The sequence below is a fragment of the Leopardus geoffroyi genome, chromosome C3 (genome assembly GCF_018350155.1).
Source record: "Leopardus geoffroyi isolate Oge1 chromosome C3, O.geoffroyi_Oge1_pat1.0, whole genome shotgun sequence".
NCBI classification, from domain to species: Eukaryota; Metazoa; Chordata; class Mammalia; order Carnivora; family Felidae; genus Leopardus; species Leopardus geoffroyi.
The window spans coordinates 29,832,391-29,847,108 of record NC_059338.1 but is presented as its reverse complement, the minus strand read 5'-3'; the positions used below and the strand labels follow the sequence as shown (position 1 = coordinate 29,847,108).

Below are 14,718 nucleotides of genomic sequence, written 5' to 3'. Positions count from 1 at the left end.
AGGCACAGTGATAACATTCTTGGTGGGAGATAAAGGTTGCTTCAGACTTTCTAGGGAGCAGATTAATGGTTATTTATGAAAACTTAAAATGTGATTGCTCTTGGGTCCAGTAGCCCCACAGTGAAGAATTATCCCTGGGGAAATACAGTGTTGTAGAATTGTTTATAATGCCAGCGAATAGGAAACGATGTAAATGTTTATCTATTTGGTGTGCGTTAAATTTTTTTTTGTAAGAATACTTACCAAACTGTTCACATTGCTAGGGGAGGAGGACCAGGAGGGGTAGTTTCTACTTTATGTATTTTGTAATGTTTGGAACTTTCAAGCATCAGGGTGTAACAACACTTTTGTATTTAAAAACAAGCAAACACGCACAACACAAAAAGGCAAAGGAAAGACTGGAGGTCCTGGGTTGCTGGACGAATAGGATAAGGAAAAAGCTGGAGCCAGGAGAATCAGAGAGTCCTTTGCCTTGTTCAAGTGTGAGATATGTTGATGGTCTGCGCGGGAACTGTGCAGTCAGAAAGAGGAAGACGACAGATTTGAGAGACATTTTAGAAGCAGGATCTATAAACTTTTTCTACTATGTGGTTATGAAGCTTGAGGAAAGAGCATAGTCAAAGATGCTCTGAAGTTTGTAAATTGTATTATGGGTAAATGATTACAACATTATCAAAAATAGGAAAAACAGGAAAAGGAACATTCCCTGAATAGAAGAGAATGAGTGTCTTAAAGATCCTCACTAATTATTTCAGTGATAAGTTTGTTTGGTTCAGTTAGCTTATCTCTCATTTGTGCTTTCTTGTTAAGGCTTATCTTCTGTAGTCTTTAGTTCTGTTACTTTTTGTTAGGAATTGTTACTAATATTGTAAAATATATAAATAGCAGTTTCTAAGTGTAATTTTTAAACTCTGTTCTTGTTTTATATTTTCAGAGTGCTCATTTGGCCATGATAGATACCCTAATGATGGCTTATACCGTAGAAATGGTCAGTATAGAGAAAGTAATTGCCTGTGCTCAACAGTACTCAGCTTTTTTTCAAGCCACGGATTTGCCCTATGATATTGAGGATGCTGTCATGTACTGGATAAACAAGGTAGGAATATGCTCACTTGAGTAAAAATGAGTCTCCTAACCAGAAAAAGTACAATCTTTAATCATATATTGCCACTCTGCTGTAGATTGCAGGTTTTGTCTGCTCCAAATTCTTATTCTGAAATATATTTTTTAATGTTTATTCATTTTTGAGAGAGAGAATGTGAGCGGGGGAGGGCTGGGAAGGGGGGACAGAGGGTCTGAAGTGGGCTCTGCACTGACAGCCCCAAGCGTGATATGTGGCTCAAACTCATGAACCATGAGATCATGACCTGAGCCAAAGTTGGATGCTCAAATGACTGAGCCACCGAGACACCCCTCTTATGTTGAAATCAACCCCTGATGTGATGGTGTTAGGAAGTGGGGTTCTGGGAGGTGATTAGGTCATAGCCCTCATTAATGGGATTAATGCCCACATGAAAGAGGCCCCAGCAAGCTCCCTTGCTCCTTCTGCCATGTGAGGTTACAGCAAGAAGATGGCCGGGAAGCAGGCCCTCCCCAAACACCAGACCTACGCGCCCCTTGATCTTGGAATTGCCTGCATCTAGAACTGTGAGAAGTACATTTCTGTTTATAAGCCACCTGTTCTGTGATTATTGCTGTTACAGCAGTCTGAACAGACTAAGGCACACTCCATTGTTGTTTTGTTTTGTTTTTTTTTTAATTTTTTTTTTTTTTCAACGTTTATTTATTTTTGGGACAGAGAGAGACAGAGCATGAACGGGGGAGGGGCAGAGAGAGAGGGAGACACAGAATCGGAAACAGGCTCCAGGCTCCGAGCCATCAGCCCAGAGCCTGACGCGGGGCTCGAACTCCCGGACCGCGAGATCGTGACCTGGCTGAAGTCAGACGCTTAACCGACTGCGCCACCCAGGCGCCCCATGTTGTTTTTGTTTTAAATCAAAATGAAAGCTAAAGTTGTTTAAGTTACTTAAAATTTCCCATTACCTTTTGATTAAAAAAAATCTGTTAAAATGATGAAAATAGATTTCTGTATATTCTACAATATCTGTAATTACATTTAATAATGATTTAGTTCATATCAGATTATTAGAAAATTTCCAGCACTCAGAGTAGGGTGTTCTATACACTGTGGGTGTTCAGTGAGTATTTTTTGAATCTAATAATGAAGTAATTCCTATTTCCTATTCTCTGATTCTTAGGTTTGCTTGACTGAGTTGCATAAGACTGTATTGATTGTAGATTTCTCTTGGAAATTTTTATGGAACTGTGATTAGTTATTTATGCTCTGAAGATGCTTAAATTGTCAGCTTATTACTCCCTTTGCCAAATTGAGTAATTAATTCCTCCTGATTTGCATTTGTTTGTAACTATCACTCCAGAAAAAAATGAAACCTTACCCATGAGCAAGACCTGAGCAGATCTAAAAGAAATTGTACCTTCAGGTATCCTTCCTTGAATGCTTGCATAACGAGAAGCTAAATGTAAAAAACTTCATTTATCATCGTTATCAGTATCAAGGTAGAAAGCCCATTTAATACTCTGCTCCTGGAGTTCCTTGATTTCTTCCTCCTTAGCTCTGGACAATCATCAGGATGTAACCTTCACATCTTATTGCAAACATCTAATTCTTTTTTTTTTTTTTTAATTAATCTTTTCTTTTTTTTTTTAATTTTAGAGAGAGTGTGAGCAGGGGAGGGGGGCAGAGAGAGAGAATCTTAAGCAGCCTCTGCACTGAGCATGGAGGGGCTTGATCTAATGGCCGTGAGATCAAGACCTGAGCTGAAATTAAGAGTTGAACACTCAACTGACTGAGCCACCCAGGCACCCCACAAACATCTCATTCTTAAATAATTCCTTCACTTACTCAAATACCCCTACTGTTAACAGTGTTCAGCTTCATCATGAGTTCCATCATGAGTTGCGGCTGTTAATTCTTACAGTCTCAGTTAAGATTTCTTTTTTGAACTAGATTCTTGCAAGTACTGTCAGCTACTTTGCCTCCTTTTCTCTCCCTGTGATTTATGTGACACAACCCTGGTTGAGCTCAGTTACCTGCTTTCTCTCTAGGGTGCAGCTATGTATATAAAGGAGAAATTTACACAAAGAAGCTAGTTTCGCTTTAAATTTATAAGCACAGACTTCAAATAAATACTCAGTGCTTACTGCCAGGCCAACAAGTGTGTCCCTAAGAAGTTCACTTTCCCACACTTGAAAATTATTTCATCCTTTCTTCTCTAATCCTCAGACCTTCCATAGCCCATCCCTTGTTAACTGTCAGTTGAGGACCTTGCCTCATCCTTTTTTTGAGACCAGAGATGGGAAGTCATCAGGTGGGAATTTTCTTTTTGCTACCAAATCTGTAAACTTTTCCACATCAGTATTCATTGTCTTTCTTTCTTTCCTGCTTTTAAAGTGGAGAAAGTGACCCCTCCCCCTTCCTGTCAAAGACCAGTTTCTCATTACTTATTACTCTAGAACTCTGCTTTCTTCCCTTGTCTTTGTGTTTGGTCCTCTGTTCAGTTCTTGTCATGCTTCCATGTGCGTTAGAGTCCCCAGGGAACTTGTTAAAATGCAGGGTCTGACTTTATGGGGTTGGGGTTGGGGTTGGGGTTGGGGTGGAGAGTCTGCATTTCTAAGAAGCTCCAGTGATGCTAATGCTACTGGTCTGTGGACCACACTGTGATTCCCTCACTCTTCTGCATCATCCAGTTCTCCCTCCCTATTGGACCATTCTTACAAGAATACAGACTTACACTAGTGTTTCCCATTCTGATAAAACTTCCCCAACCCAATTCCTCCATACACAGAACTTCTCCAAAGAGTTATTTCCTCATTCACTGGCCTTCTCTGCATTCTCTCCCATCCCCACCCCTATACTGAGTTGGTTTGGGAGTTGGCTTTCATCTTGACAAATCGAGTGAATACTTCTCTGTACTCCTCTTAAATTCAGCCTTTACTTCTAAATCATGTGTGACCCTTCTAAAGTTTTGGTGGAGAACCCAAGGTGTTAACCTTGGTGTGGGACTCGAGTGCCACACCAGCTCCCCTGTAGCAGGCAGCTTCTTCAGCCTCTCAGCAGTTGTTCCCCCCCCCCTTCCTCCCCCCTCCCCCACCGCCCCCTTGACTGTTTTGAGTCTTTCCTACACGTGCATAGTTCAGGGCTCAGCCAAGGATTTGAGGGCGGTTTAGATGTGCAACTGGGGTGCCCCTCCACCGTGATTCCTTCTTTTCCAGGATCTTCCTCAATATCCAGCCATTCTGACAGTCTCCGATTTCTCCCTCAGTTCTTCAATCCAACACAGCTAGTTTTCTGCTTGGTTCTATCCACTGTGCATTGTGTGAATTGAGGAGAAAGCCCTTGAAAAACATAGATTTCACTCAGCATATTGCCTCCTTTCAAAGGTCACATCCTTTCCCATTTCTGTCTGCTTTTGATTGCTCTCCAATACCTTCAGCAGTTGCTTTTTTTGTACTTTATCCAGTTTATAACTGCTCTTCTGGGGAGCTTAGTGTGATACATGCTATTCCACTGTTATCAGAACAAAATCTCAGAATATCTTTTTAACAGTGTAACTTGAATCATGTCATTCCTTTATTAAAACTTTTAGGGGCTTCATTTTACACTTAAAATGCAGAATGCACCATGGCCTACATCCTGTGCATTTCTCCATTCTCAGCTTGGGGCCACTGTTCTCCTTTCACACTTCACTCACTTCATTCTAGCTGTCTGCCTCCCCACAGGGCCTTTGATCATGATGTGTCCCGTTCCTGGGCAGCTCATCTCCCGGTTTTTGCACGGCTTCCATTCCATTGTTTCTTTCTTTGTTGATAAATATTTTTTTTATTTATTTTGAGAGAGAGAGAGAGTGCAGGGGAGGGGTAGAGAGGGAAGGAGAGAGAATCCCAAGCAGGCTCCACACTGTCAGCACAGAGCCCAGTGTGGGGCTCAAACTCACAAACTGTAAGATCATGACCTGAGCCAAAATCAGGAGTCAGACACTTAACTGACTGAGCCACCCAGCTGCCTCATCTCAGTGTATTTATGTTTTTAGTGTTTATTTATTTTGAGAGAGAGAGAGTAAGCAGGGGAGGGGCAGAGAGAGAGGGAGAGAGAGGATCCCAAGCATGCTGCATGCTCTCCACGCAGAGCCCGATGTGGGGCTTGGTCTCTCAAACCTTGAGATCATAACCTGAGCCAAAATCAGGAGTCAGACACTTAACTAACTGAGCCACCCAGGCACCCCACGTCATTTCTCAATTTAGACAGCACTTTTTCCTCACAACCTTGTCTGAAGTGGACACCTGTCAAGTCTTATTTTCTGCTGCAACACATCTTCTTTGCATCATAGCACTTCCGAGAGTTTGTAATTATTTTGCTTAATTGCTTAAACAAACTAGGATGATCTTGGGGCACCTGGGCGGCTCAGTTGGTTAAGTGTCCGACTACGGCTCAGGTCATGATATCACGTTCATAGGTTCAGGCCCCACTTCGGGCTCTGTGCTGACAGCTTGGAGCCTGGAGCTTACTTCAGATTCTGTGTCTCCCTCACTGTCTGCCCCTCCCCTGCTTGTGTGCGCACAATGTCTCTGTCTCTCTCTCTCTCTCTCTCTCTCTCTCTCTCCCCAGAATGAATAAATACACATTTAAAAAAGAACACTAAAAAGAAATCTAAGTAGAGTAATCTTTGTGAGGATAGGTACAATGCCCATTTTTCTTTTTTTAGTCTTGGTGCCTAGACTAGTTCAGTGTTTGGCAGAGAGATGATGTGTAATAAATAAAAGAGGTAGGTAAAGCTACAGAATTAAGCTAGGCCTTTTAGAACTTTGGGAATTTATAGAAGGATAAAGAAATCACTTAAGAATGTTCAGCACCTTTATGCGGCCATATCCATCCTATTTAGTTTTTAGATAGAGGTTGAAAACATTTGATTCAACCTGAACCTCCTAGTGTACTTTTTCTTGCTCCAATCTATGAACACCAGCTTTGTTACTTATTTTCTCATCATGACTTCACTCTAGCCTCTCAGATTTAGTATGTCCTTGTTCCTTTTGGCTCTTATTTTGGGTTACCCTAACCCAGTTGCCATTTTTTCTGGATAATACACCCATAGGTATAAAAAAACCTACCATAGAAAAGTGAGAATAACATGGCGAAAATAGCATGATTGGCAGAAAATGAATTTGAATTTAAAAATAAGCAAAATCACAGAAGACAAGATTGTACTAAATGACTGACTCATGCAGGGGTACCCACAAGTTATGAATACATGAACCTTAACATTATTTGGTTCCACCTCTCTTTCCGGTTTCATCTTGTAACCCCTCCTTTCCTCGCCATGTTTCAGCCATACTGTTTTTTCAGTTCCTCAAACATACCAGATTTTCCCCACCACAACGCCTTTGCTTATATTGTTTATTCTTTGTCTGGAATACTCTTTTTTCTATTTTTACCATGGCCAGCTTCTCATTTTTAGGTCTCAGCTAAAGTTACCTCTCATGGAGGCTTTCTCCGACACACCCAGCCTTCCTAAAATAGGTCCTCCCTCTCACCCCCATTATTTTCTTCTTATCTCTCTATTTACAGCTCTCCTAATAAATTGCCTTTTTGGTGGGGTGGAGTTGGGGGTCTCTTGCCCTTTTTTTTTTTTTTTTGGTCCTATGAGGATAGGGACCATTCTGGATTTATATATATCACTGTATCCCTAGCCTCTTAATACAATGTCTGTTACATAACTAGCATTCAGTAAATAGCTGTTGAATGTGTGAATAAATGAATGAATAATGGTTTAAAGTATCAATATATGACCGATTTGCTTTTTGAACAGAATTTAGATAAAAACTTTTTAAAAAATCATGAAGACATTTCCAAACTGATAGATCAGTTGTGACTACATAGCAGTGAATTAGAAAGTATTTCTTTTTTAACCTTAAAAAAAAAAAAAAAGAAGACACACACACACACCACCCCCCAAAAACAACAGAATAACTTATAAACTTTCCCAGGTTTTAGTTCCATCACCTCTTTCTGCCTAACTCTCCCCACCACACAATTGGTAAATTGATCAAAATATGTCAAGATGCATGTAAATTATAAAGCTGCTTTGTAGCACATAAATTACCAAGACAGAAAACGTTAGTGATTTTGGCAACATGTTGGATTAAGACTACAACCTCCTGCTTATAAACACCTAGACATATGTTTGATAAACTGTAATTAGAAAAGTTTATATTACAGAGGTGAGCATTAAAGAAGGAAAAGGAAGTTCTCAGGTGCCAGGAAAAGTGGGGCCTGGAAGTTTTGGTGGCTCTCCCACTGGGCTATCAAGCATATGCTAGAGTTTTAAAGTCATTTGGACACAAGGAAAGGCCTTGGTTTTGCCTGCTGTGGGAAGTAGGAACTGCAACCTCTATTTAGACCCACAAAAGATGCACAGAAAGCTGGACCCTCAGTGAAAGGGAGCACATCAGCCATGATTTTAACTGCCAGAAGATCCAAATACAAGTAGCTTAAAGGATTTATTATCTCACATAGCAACATATCTGAAGGTGGGACATATCCAGGGTTAGTTAATTTAGGGACTCAACAGCAGCAACAAGAATATAGGGGCTTTCCTTCTTTTCTATTCTGTTATTCTTTTTTTTAATCGTTTTTATTTTGTTTTTTGAGAGACAAGAGACAGAGTGCTAGTTGGGGAGGGGCAGAGAGAGAGGGGGACACAGAATCCAAAGCAGGCTCCAGGCTCTGAGCTGTCAGCACAGAGCCTGATGCGGGGCTCGAACCCACAGACTGCGAGATCATGACCTGAGCAGAAGTCAGACGCTTAACCGACTGAGCCACCCAGGCGCCCCTCTATTCTGTTATTCTTAATTCTATACAGTGTTTCCATTTGTGGTTGTATAATGGCACCAGTGATTCCAGGGATCATACCCAGTCACAATAATGTCTAGCAAAGATGAGAGGGTCTTCTGGACTCTTCTGTTTACAAAGAAAACTTGCCCTCAGATTGTCCTCCCACCAGGAGGTCCTGTTGTCTAAGATAGATTCTTTTGCCTGTACCTAAACCATCTTTTAGCAAGAAGAATGAGGCTATCATGATTTTCTTAGGCTGATTATGAGTTTCCCTCTAGGTCTGGGAAAGAGACCTCCTTAACTGAACATGCAGGAAGATGAGCACTCAGCTAGCTGATGATCAAGGAAAATGGGAGAAGGCAACAAATTAACAAAATACTAGTACTAGGCCAGTAATAATCTTTCTGGCACCTGTCAGAGAAGCAAATTTAAAAATACTCTGAAAGTTCACTTCCACACCCAAAGGCAGCAGGGGAGGGAGAGTCTTTGCTGCAAATTCAAAAGTACTGACAATCAAAAATTATGAAACACATGGAGAAGTGAGGGTTACATTGCAAGAACCTCAGAGAGTAAGGACAGTCTGAAAAGACTATAAAAATAAATGTGTGGGTTTTTTTTTTTTTTTTTTTTTTACATTTTATTTATTTATGTTAGAGAGAGAGAGCGAGCACAAGTGGGGGAGAGGCAGAGAAAGTGGGAGACACAGAATCCGAAGCAAGCTCCAGGCTCTGAGCTGTCAGCACAGAGCCCGACGCGGGGCTTGAACTCACAAACTGTGAGATCATGACCTGAGCCGAAGTTGGCCTCTTAACTGACTGAGCCACTCAGGGGCCCCAAAAATAAATGTTTAAATGACTGGAAATAAAACATGGAATAAAAACTATAGGAAAGAATAAGGCCCCATGGGGACATAACGGAAAAATAACCAAAATAACTTCAGAAATCAAAAATGTTCATTAAAAATCAAAAGTTTAAAATAGAAGATTAGATGTAAAGAGGGAATTACTTGCCGAAAGAAAGTTACCCAGAATGAAGCCCAGAGAGATGAGATGGAATATATGAAATCAAGATTAATGGAATTCCTAATTGGAATTCCAAAAAGAGATTACCAGAGAGAAGCGGGGAAGAGAGAATATATTTGAAGAAATACAAAGTTTTCTACAACCATTGAAAGATGCAAACTTTCAAATTCAGGAGTCACAATGAGTTCCAACCAGGATAAATTAATACAGATCCATACTGACACATATCATAAATCTGCAGAACTCCAAAAATACAAGACAGAGCCTCTGAAAAGAATGGCAGTTAGACTGTAGTAGCCTTCTCAGTAGTAATATTTGCACGCAGAAGACAATGTAGCAGAGTCTTCAAAGTGCTGAAGAAAAATAATAATGAACCTAGGGTTCTAGACCTTTTATTCAAGATTAAAGGTGATACTAAGATTTGTTCAAACAAAGAAAGGCAGTTCATTACTCACCTTTGCAGAACTACTAAAAGATTGTACTTCAGTAAGAAAGAAATTGAACCTAGAAAAAAGAGGTGGGATGCAGGAAGCGATGATAAAAAGCAGAATTGTTACACATTTGTGTAAATCTAAATAAGTATTATAAAAAATCATAATATCTCATTTTGAGGCCCATAAGAAGCAAACTATAATTCTGAATGAAAAAGCATGGAGATGGAAGGGTATGATTTGATTTAAAGGCTTTCTGAGGTTTTTGTATTGTTCACAAGGAAGGTAAAATACTGAATAACTTTAGACTTATACTAAGGCAAGGGTACACATTACTATTTGTATTTTAAATAAAAAAAAAAATGTTTAAAGTAATCTATACACCCATCGTGGGGGTGGATCTCACAACGCCCAGATGAAGAGTCACATGCTGTATAGATTGAGTCAGTCAGGCTTCCCCACAGAACAAACTGAGGGTTGCTGGAGGGGGGATGGGTGGGGGATGGGTTAAATGGGTGATGGGCATTAAAGAGGGCACTTTTTGGGATGAGCACTGGGTGTCATATGTAAGAGATGAATCACTGGGTTCTACCTCTGAAGCCAAGACTACACTGTATATTAACTCACTTGAAATAAAATTATAAATAAATAAATAAATAAATAAATAAATAAATAAAATGAAAAAAATTAAAAGCTAATGTATATTTTTAAATTAATAGATATTTTAAATCTAATATATCATTTTAACAAATTTATTTTTACCTAATTCATACTACTAAAGCCAAATATTGTTTTTTGTTCTCTAGTTCACTAGTCCTCAGCACTTGTTCAGAAGGTGACCTCCCTCTGAGTCATGATGAGCTCTCTAATACATCACATCCCTTTAATTTTTTTCCTTGAGATGTACAAAAAAATATCATGATTCAACTTCAGTAGTAGAACTTTCTAACCAGCATTTGGGAACTAATTATTAATAATTATTAATAAGCTGATTATTATATTCATAAAGCTAACTATTATAATAATAAGCTAATTATTTCACTTCACTGTTTTGGGTACCCAAGTAGGTTAAGTAGCATGTCATGTCTTGTCATGTCTGCAACATGTCTTGTAGTTTTCTTTTATTCTATTATGAAAGTTAATGAATTATCAACATGTAAAATTTTCTTATAATCATGATTTTGGTATTTAGGATGACTTATACCATTACATCACCTTAAAGTATTTTATTAAGGTTTGTTAAAGCCCTTATAGAGATTTAACTATCTGGTATAACTTTGAGGATATATTGTTTATAAGAATCTATGGAACATGTGCTATGTATCATGTACTTTACTTGGTGTATTTTATATATTATTTCTGTTGTCCTCTGTGTTTTCTCAGTTGCTTATTTATTTAATTACCTATTTATTCTAATTATTCCAGTATTATCAGTTTCTGTGGGTCACAGATCTAGGCCCTGCTTCCTTGCATTCTCTCTGAGTCCGGCCAGGTTGCAGTCAAGGCATTGGCCAGACCTGTAGTGTTATCTCAACGTATGACTACAGAATGATCCACTTCCAAGTTCATGTGGTTGTTGGCAGTGTCCATTGCAGCCAGTTGGACCGAGGGCCCCAGTTTCTTACTGTCTCTGGGCTGAAGGCAAGGTTGGCAGGTTCTTGCCATGTGGGCCTCTCCACAGGGCAGCTAACAGTTTGGCAGCGTGCTTCATCAAAGCCAGCTGGAGTTGGCTAGCAAGATGGAAATTAGAATGTTATGTAACTTGATCTCTGAAGTGATATCCCATCACCTTAGTTGTGTCCTGTTGGTTAGAAATATAGGTCCAGCCCACACTCCAGGGGATCAGTGGGGACCATTTTAGAGCCATAATATCCCAACTGCTTTATGAAATAGCTTTTATTAAAAAGTATCTAAGGCTCAGAAGTATCAAGAAATTATTGAGGCTCGAACTCACGGACCGTGAGATCCTGACCTGAGCTGAAGTCGGACGCTCAACCGACTGAGCCACCCAGGCGCCCCCTAAAGTGTTTTCTAACGATAAGAAAACATTAATTTTAGGGAAAGTAATTTTTTTTGCTAATCTCTTTTATAAGAGATTAAAAAAAATTTATTAAAAAAATAAAGTTTTATTGTTTCCTAAGCATTAAAATTAGAAGTTGTTGAGTACCCTTTTTTCTCTAGCACTCTAAGCAATTCTTGACATATAGTAGGTACTCAACAAATGTTTAATAAATTAATGAATTAATTTCAGAATATCAAATGAAACACTTGTAAAATACTTTTTTCTGGTTGGGAAAATGAAACTTTCTCATTTGAATAGTACTGATATTTGACATCAGAGATCTGACCACAGGCCTTTCAAGGTGCATGTTATTTTATCATCATATTTGAATATAAATTCAAATTAGTGTTTTTATATTTTAAGGTAAATGAGCATTTGAAAGACATTATGGAACAAGAACAGAAATTGAAAGAACATCACACAGTTGAAGCTCCAGGAGGTCAAAAGGTATATATTTCAAAGAAAATAAGGTGTCTTTATGAGACTATGTATGTTCACATGTATGTGTTGTTTGGGAAATACATATATTAATTAATAGATATGTTCATTAAATTGTTTTTTGGTGGTGTTGTGTGCCCTAGAAAGGTCATAAATACCAAGTGAGAAGAAGTGCAAAATGAAGGTTAATCGGGTGGAGGTATTTAGGAAAAATTGTTAATGATTAGAACTCAATTTGTGGAGTACTTGGCAGAAATAATGACTTTGCCTTTGGCAAAACGTATGAAACAACAGAAAACATTTTCAGTGTACCAGCCTTACAATGACTTCTCTTAAGACCAGCCTTTTAAATATATTCCAGTAATTGTAAGTTGTACATATGGTTATTCTGTGAAGAAAGAAGCAACATTAGTATGGATTCATTCTTTAAAAATTCGTGTGGCTTTTAGAGTTTCCTTCTTTGAAAATTTGTGTTTTTGTTATAATGAGAGCTCTTTAATCATGTTGTGTAGCATTTGAATTGAGGTGTAAGAAATTATAATTATTCAGCGACCTTATTTTCCAATTTGGATTATTTAAAGTTTATTATTATACAGTTTTTCTATTCATTTTGGGCTAATGCTCCTGGTCACTGATACCTCTGTAAGAAGAGAAAGAGAAAAAAGGAAGGAAAGGGAAAGCTGTTTTGTGTATTATCAACTTCAACAGAAAACTTTGTGGGAGACCACCTAAAATTTTGTCAGAACTTGATGTTTCGGCATCACAGTGAATTCCCTCATTTAGCTTACTGACTAGCTCCTGAAAATACTATCCATACTTGATTCTTCATTCTAACTTTGTTGATGTCCTTTCCCCCTAAAGGTACATGAGAATGGAAATCTTTTTTTTCATCACCCAGATCACATACTCCATTTCCCTGCCTTCTACCAGCTTCTGCCTCTCTCTTCCCTCCTGCTTCCTCACCCTCCCCCACCTCCCGCCATTGCCGTCCTTTCCTATTAGTTTCCCTCCTTTTCTCTTTCTCATCCCGTAGGAGTTGAAACCTCTGCCCCCAGTTTTGTGCCTGGAACTAATTGGGAGTAAGTTAGATGGCATCATCCTAAATTATAATACTAATGACCTTTTTCCATGATTATTTAAATGATTAAATCCTATGGGGCGCCTGGGTGGCGCAGTCGGTTAAGCGTCCGACTTCAGCCAGGTCACGATCTCGCGGTCCGTGAGTTCGAGCCCCGCGTCGGGCTCTGGGCTGACGGCTCAGAGCCTGGAGCCTGTTTCCGATTCTGTGTCTCCCTCTCTCTCTGCCCCTCCCCCGTTCATGCTCTGTCTCTCTCTGTCCTAAAAATAAATAAACGTTGAAAAAAAAAAAATGATTAAATCCTATAGTATTGCATACACATCATGAACTAAATAGGGATTTTATATGCTGGCATAGGACCCAATAAACATTATTTCTGTTGGGGGAAAAATGCCATTTGTATTCTGAACAGAGTAAGTAAGCCTTACTTTTCTTAAAAGCTATATGGAATCTGGACACTACTTGTATTATACCTCTTTGACTTTTTTAAAACTATTTTTTAAGTTTATTTATTTATTTTGAGAGAGAGAGAGAGAGAGCATGAGTAGGGGAGGGGCAAAGAGATGGAGAGAGAGAGAGAGAGAGAGAATCCCAAGCAGGCTCTGCACTGTCAGCACAGAGCCTGATGAGGGTCTTGAACCCACGAACCATGAGATTGTGACCTGAGCCGAAACCAAGAGTTGGATGCTCAACCAACTGAGCCACCCAGACGCCACTACCACTTTGGTGTTATAATAGCACTTCCCCATGCAATTTCACATATTAACCTCACAACCAATATTTGTTAAGTGAATGACTGAGTAAATGAAGGAATGAATGTGATTCATTTTTAAATATGTGGATTAATACATATTTTTATCTTAGCACAACACGTTTTTATTTTCAAATGAATTTTCTTTTTTTTCCCATTGATAGAATCTCTGTGAAATCTATGTGAAATTGACAATGTCAATTTTACATAGTCTTACTGCAAAGTAGGTATCATCATCATGAAGAATCACTCTGTGACAGCATAAACTAGGGAAAGCAGTCTCTATTACCTAACAGTGAGATTTTTGGCATTTGAACTAGTTGATTTGGCTGGAAATTTAATCATTTCATTCTTGATTTTTATTCCTACAAAAGCAACATTCTTCACCCTGTCCTCTTTTTAGGGATGAGAGAATGACTTGCTCTTCCTTATTGCTATGCGATTGGTAGGAAGTTGCCATGCCTTCCACCTACTTAAGCTAGCTTGCCTAGTGACCCAGATGCTAGCCATGTTTTCTATGATTTATCCAGCTATAGACAGAGCCCATGGTGTTGGATATTTCTTAACTTTTTGTCCTTGCCCACCTATTCCCAACTTAGATGTTCAATAAAATCTATTTTATGAAACTTTTTTTTTACAACCATCTTCTTGGTAAAATACATACATACGTTGAGGGATACTTACACTGTATATTGTTAATGCTGGATGAAAAGTAGAATTCCAAAGCTATTTCTTTAGATTGTTAAATCTGCTAATGGTGTATTTCTGACTGTTGGATTGGTTGGTGTTCTTAAAAGGAAGGCATTTTAAGTAGTGCCATGTTTTAGGAAAATGTTTTGTTTAAAAAGTTTACTAATGTTATTTTCTGTTTGCTTTTTTTTTAAGTTGCTCTTTTGCTTCTAATATTCATTTTTATTCTAAAGAGGATGCCTAGTTAAATGTGAACTTCAGATAAACACCAACAATTTTTTGGTGTAGTTGCACGAACATCTCATATTTTTATTTGCTAAATCTGGCAACCCTACGT

At 38.8% G+C, this 14,718-nt stretch overlaps 1 protein-coding gene across 9 annotated transcripts in view; it reads left to right on the top strand.

Moving 5' to 3' along the window:
• The window catches only part of CAMSAP2 (calmodulin regulated spectrin associated protein family member 2), a 112,371-nt gene that overhangs the window by 59,566 nt on the left and 38,087 nt on the right, over positions 1 to 14,718 (top strand). For all 9 annotated transcript variants that reach the window (XM_045456564.1, XM_045456562.1, XM_045456563.1 and 6 more), the window contains 2 exons: positions 935 to 1,096; positions 11,788 to 11,871. In XM_045456564.1, the coding sequence (XP_045312520.1) occupies positions 935 to 1,096; positions 11,788 to 11,871 (246 nt within the window). The remainder of the gene's footprint in view (positions 1 to 934; positions 1,097 to 11,787; positions 11,872 to 14,718) is intronic.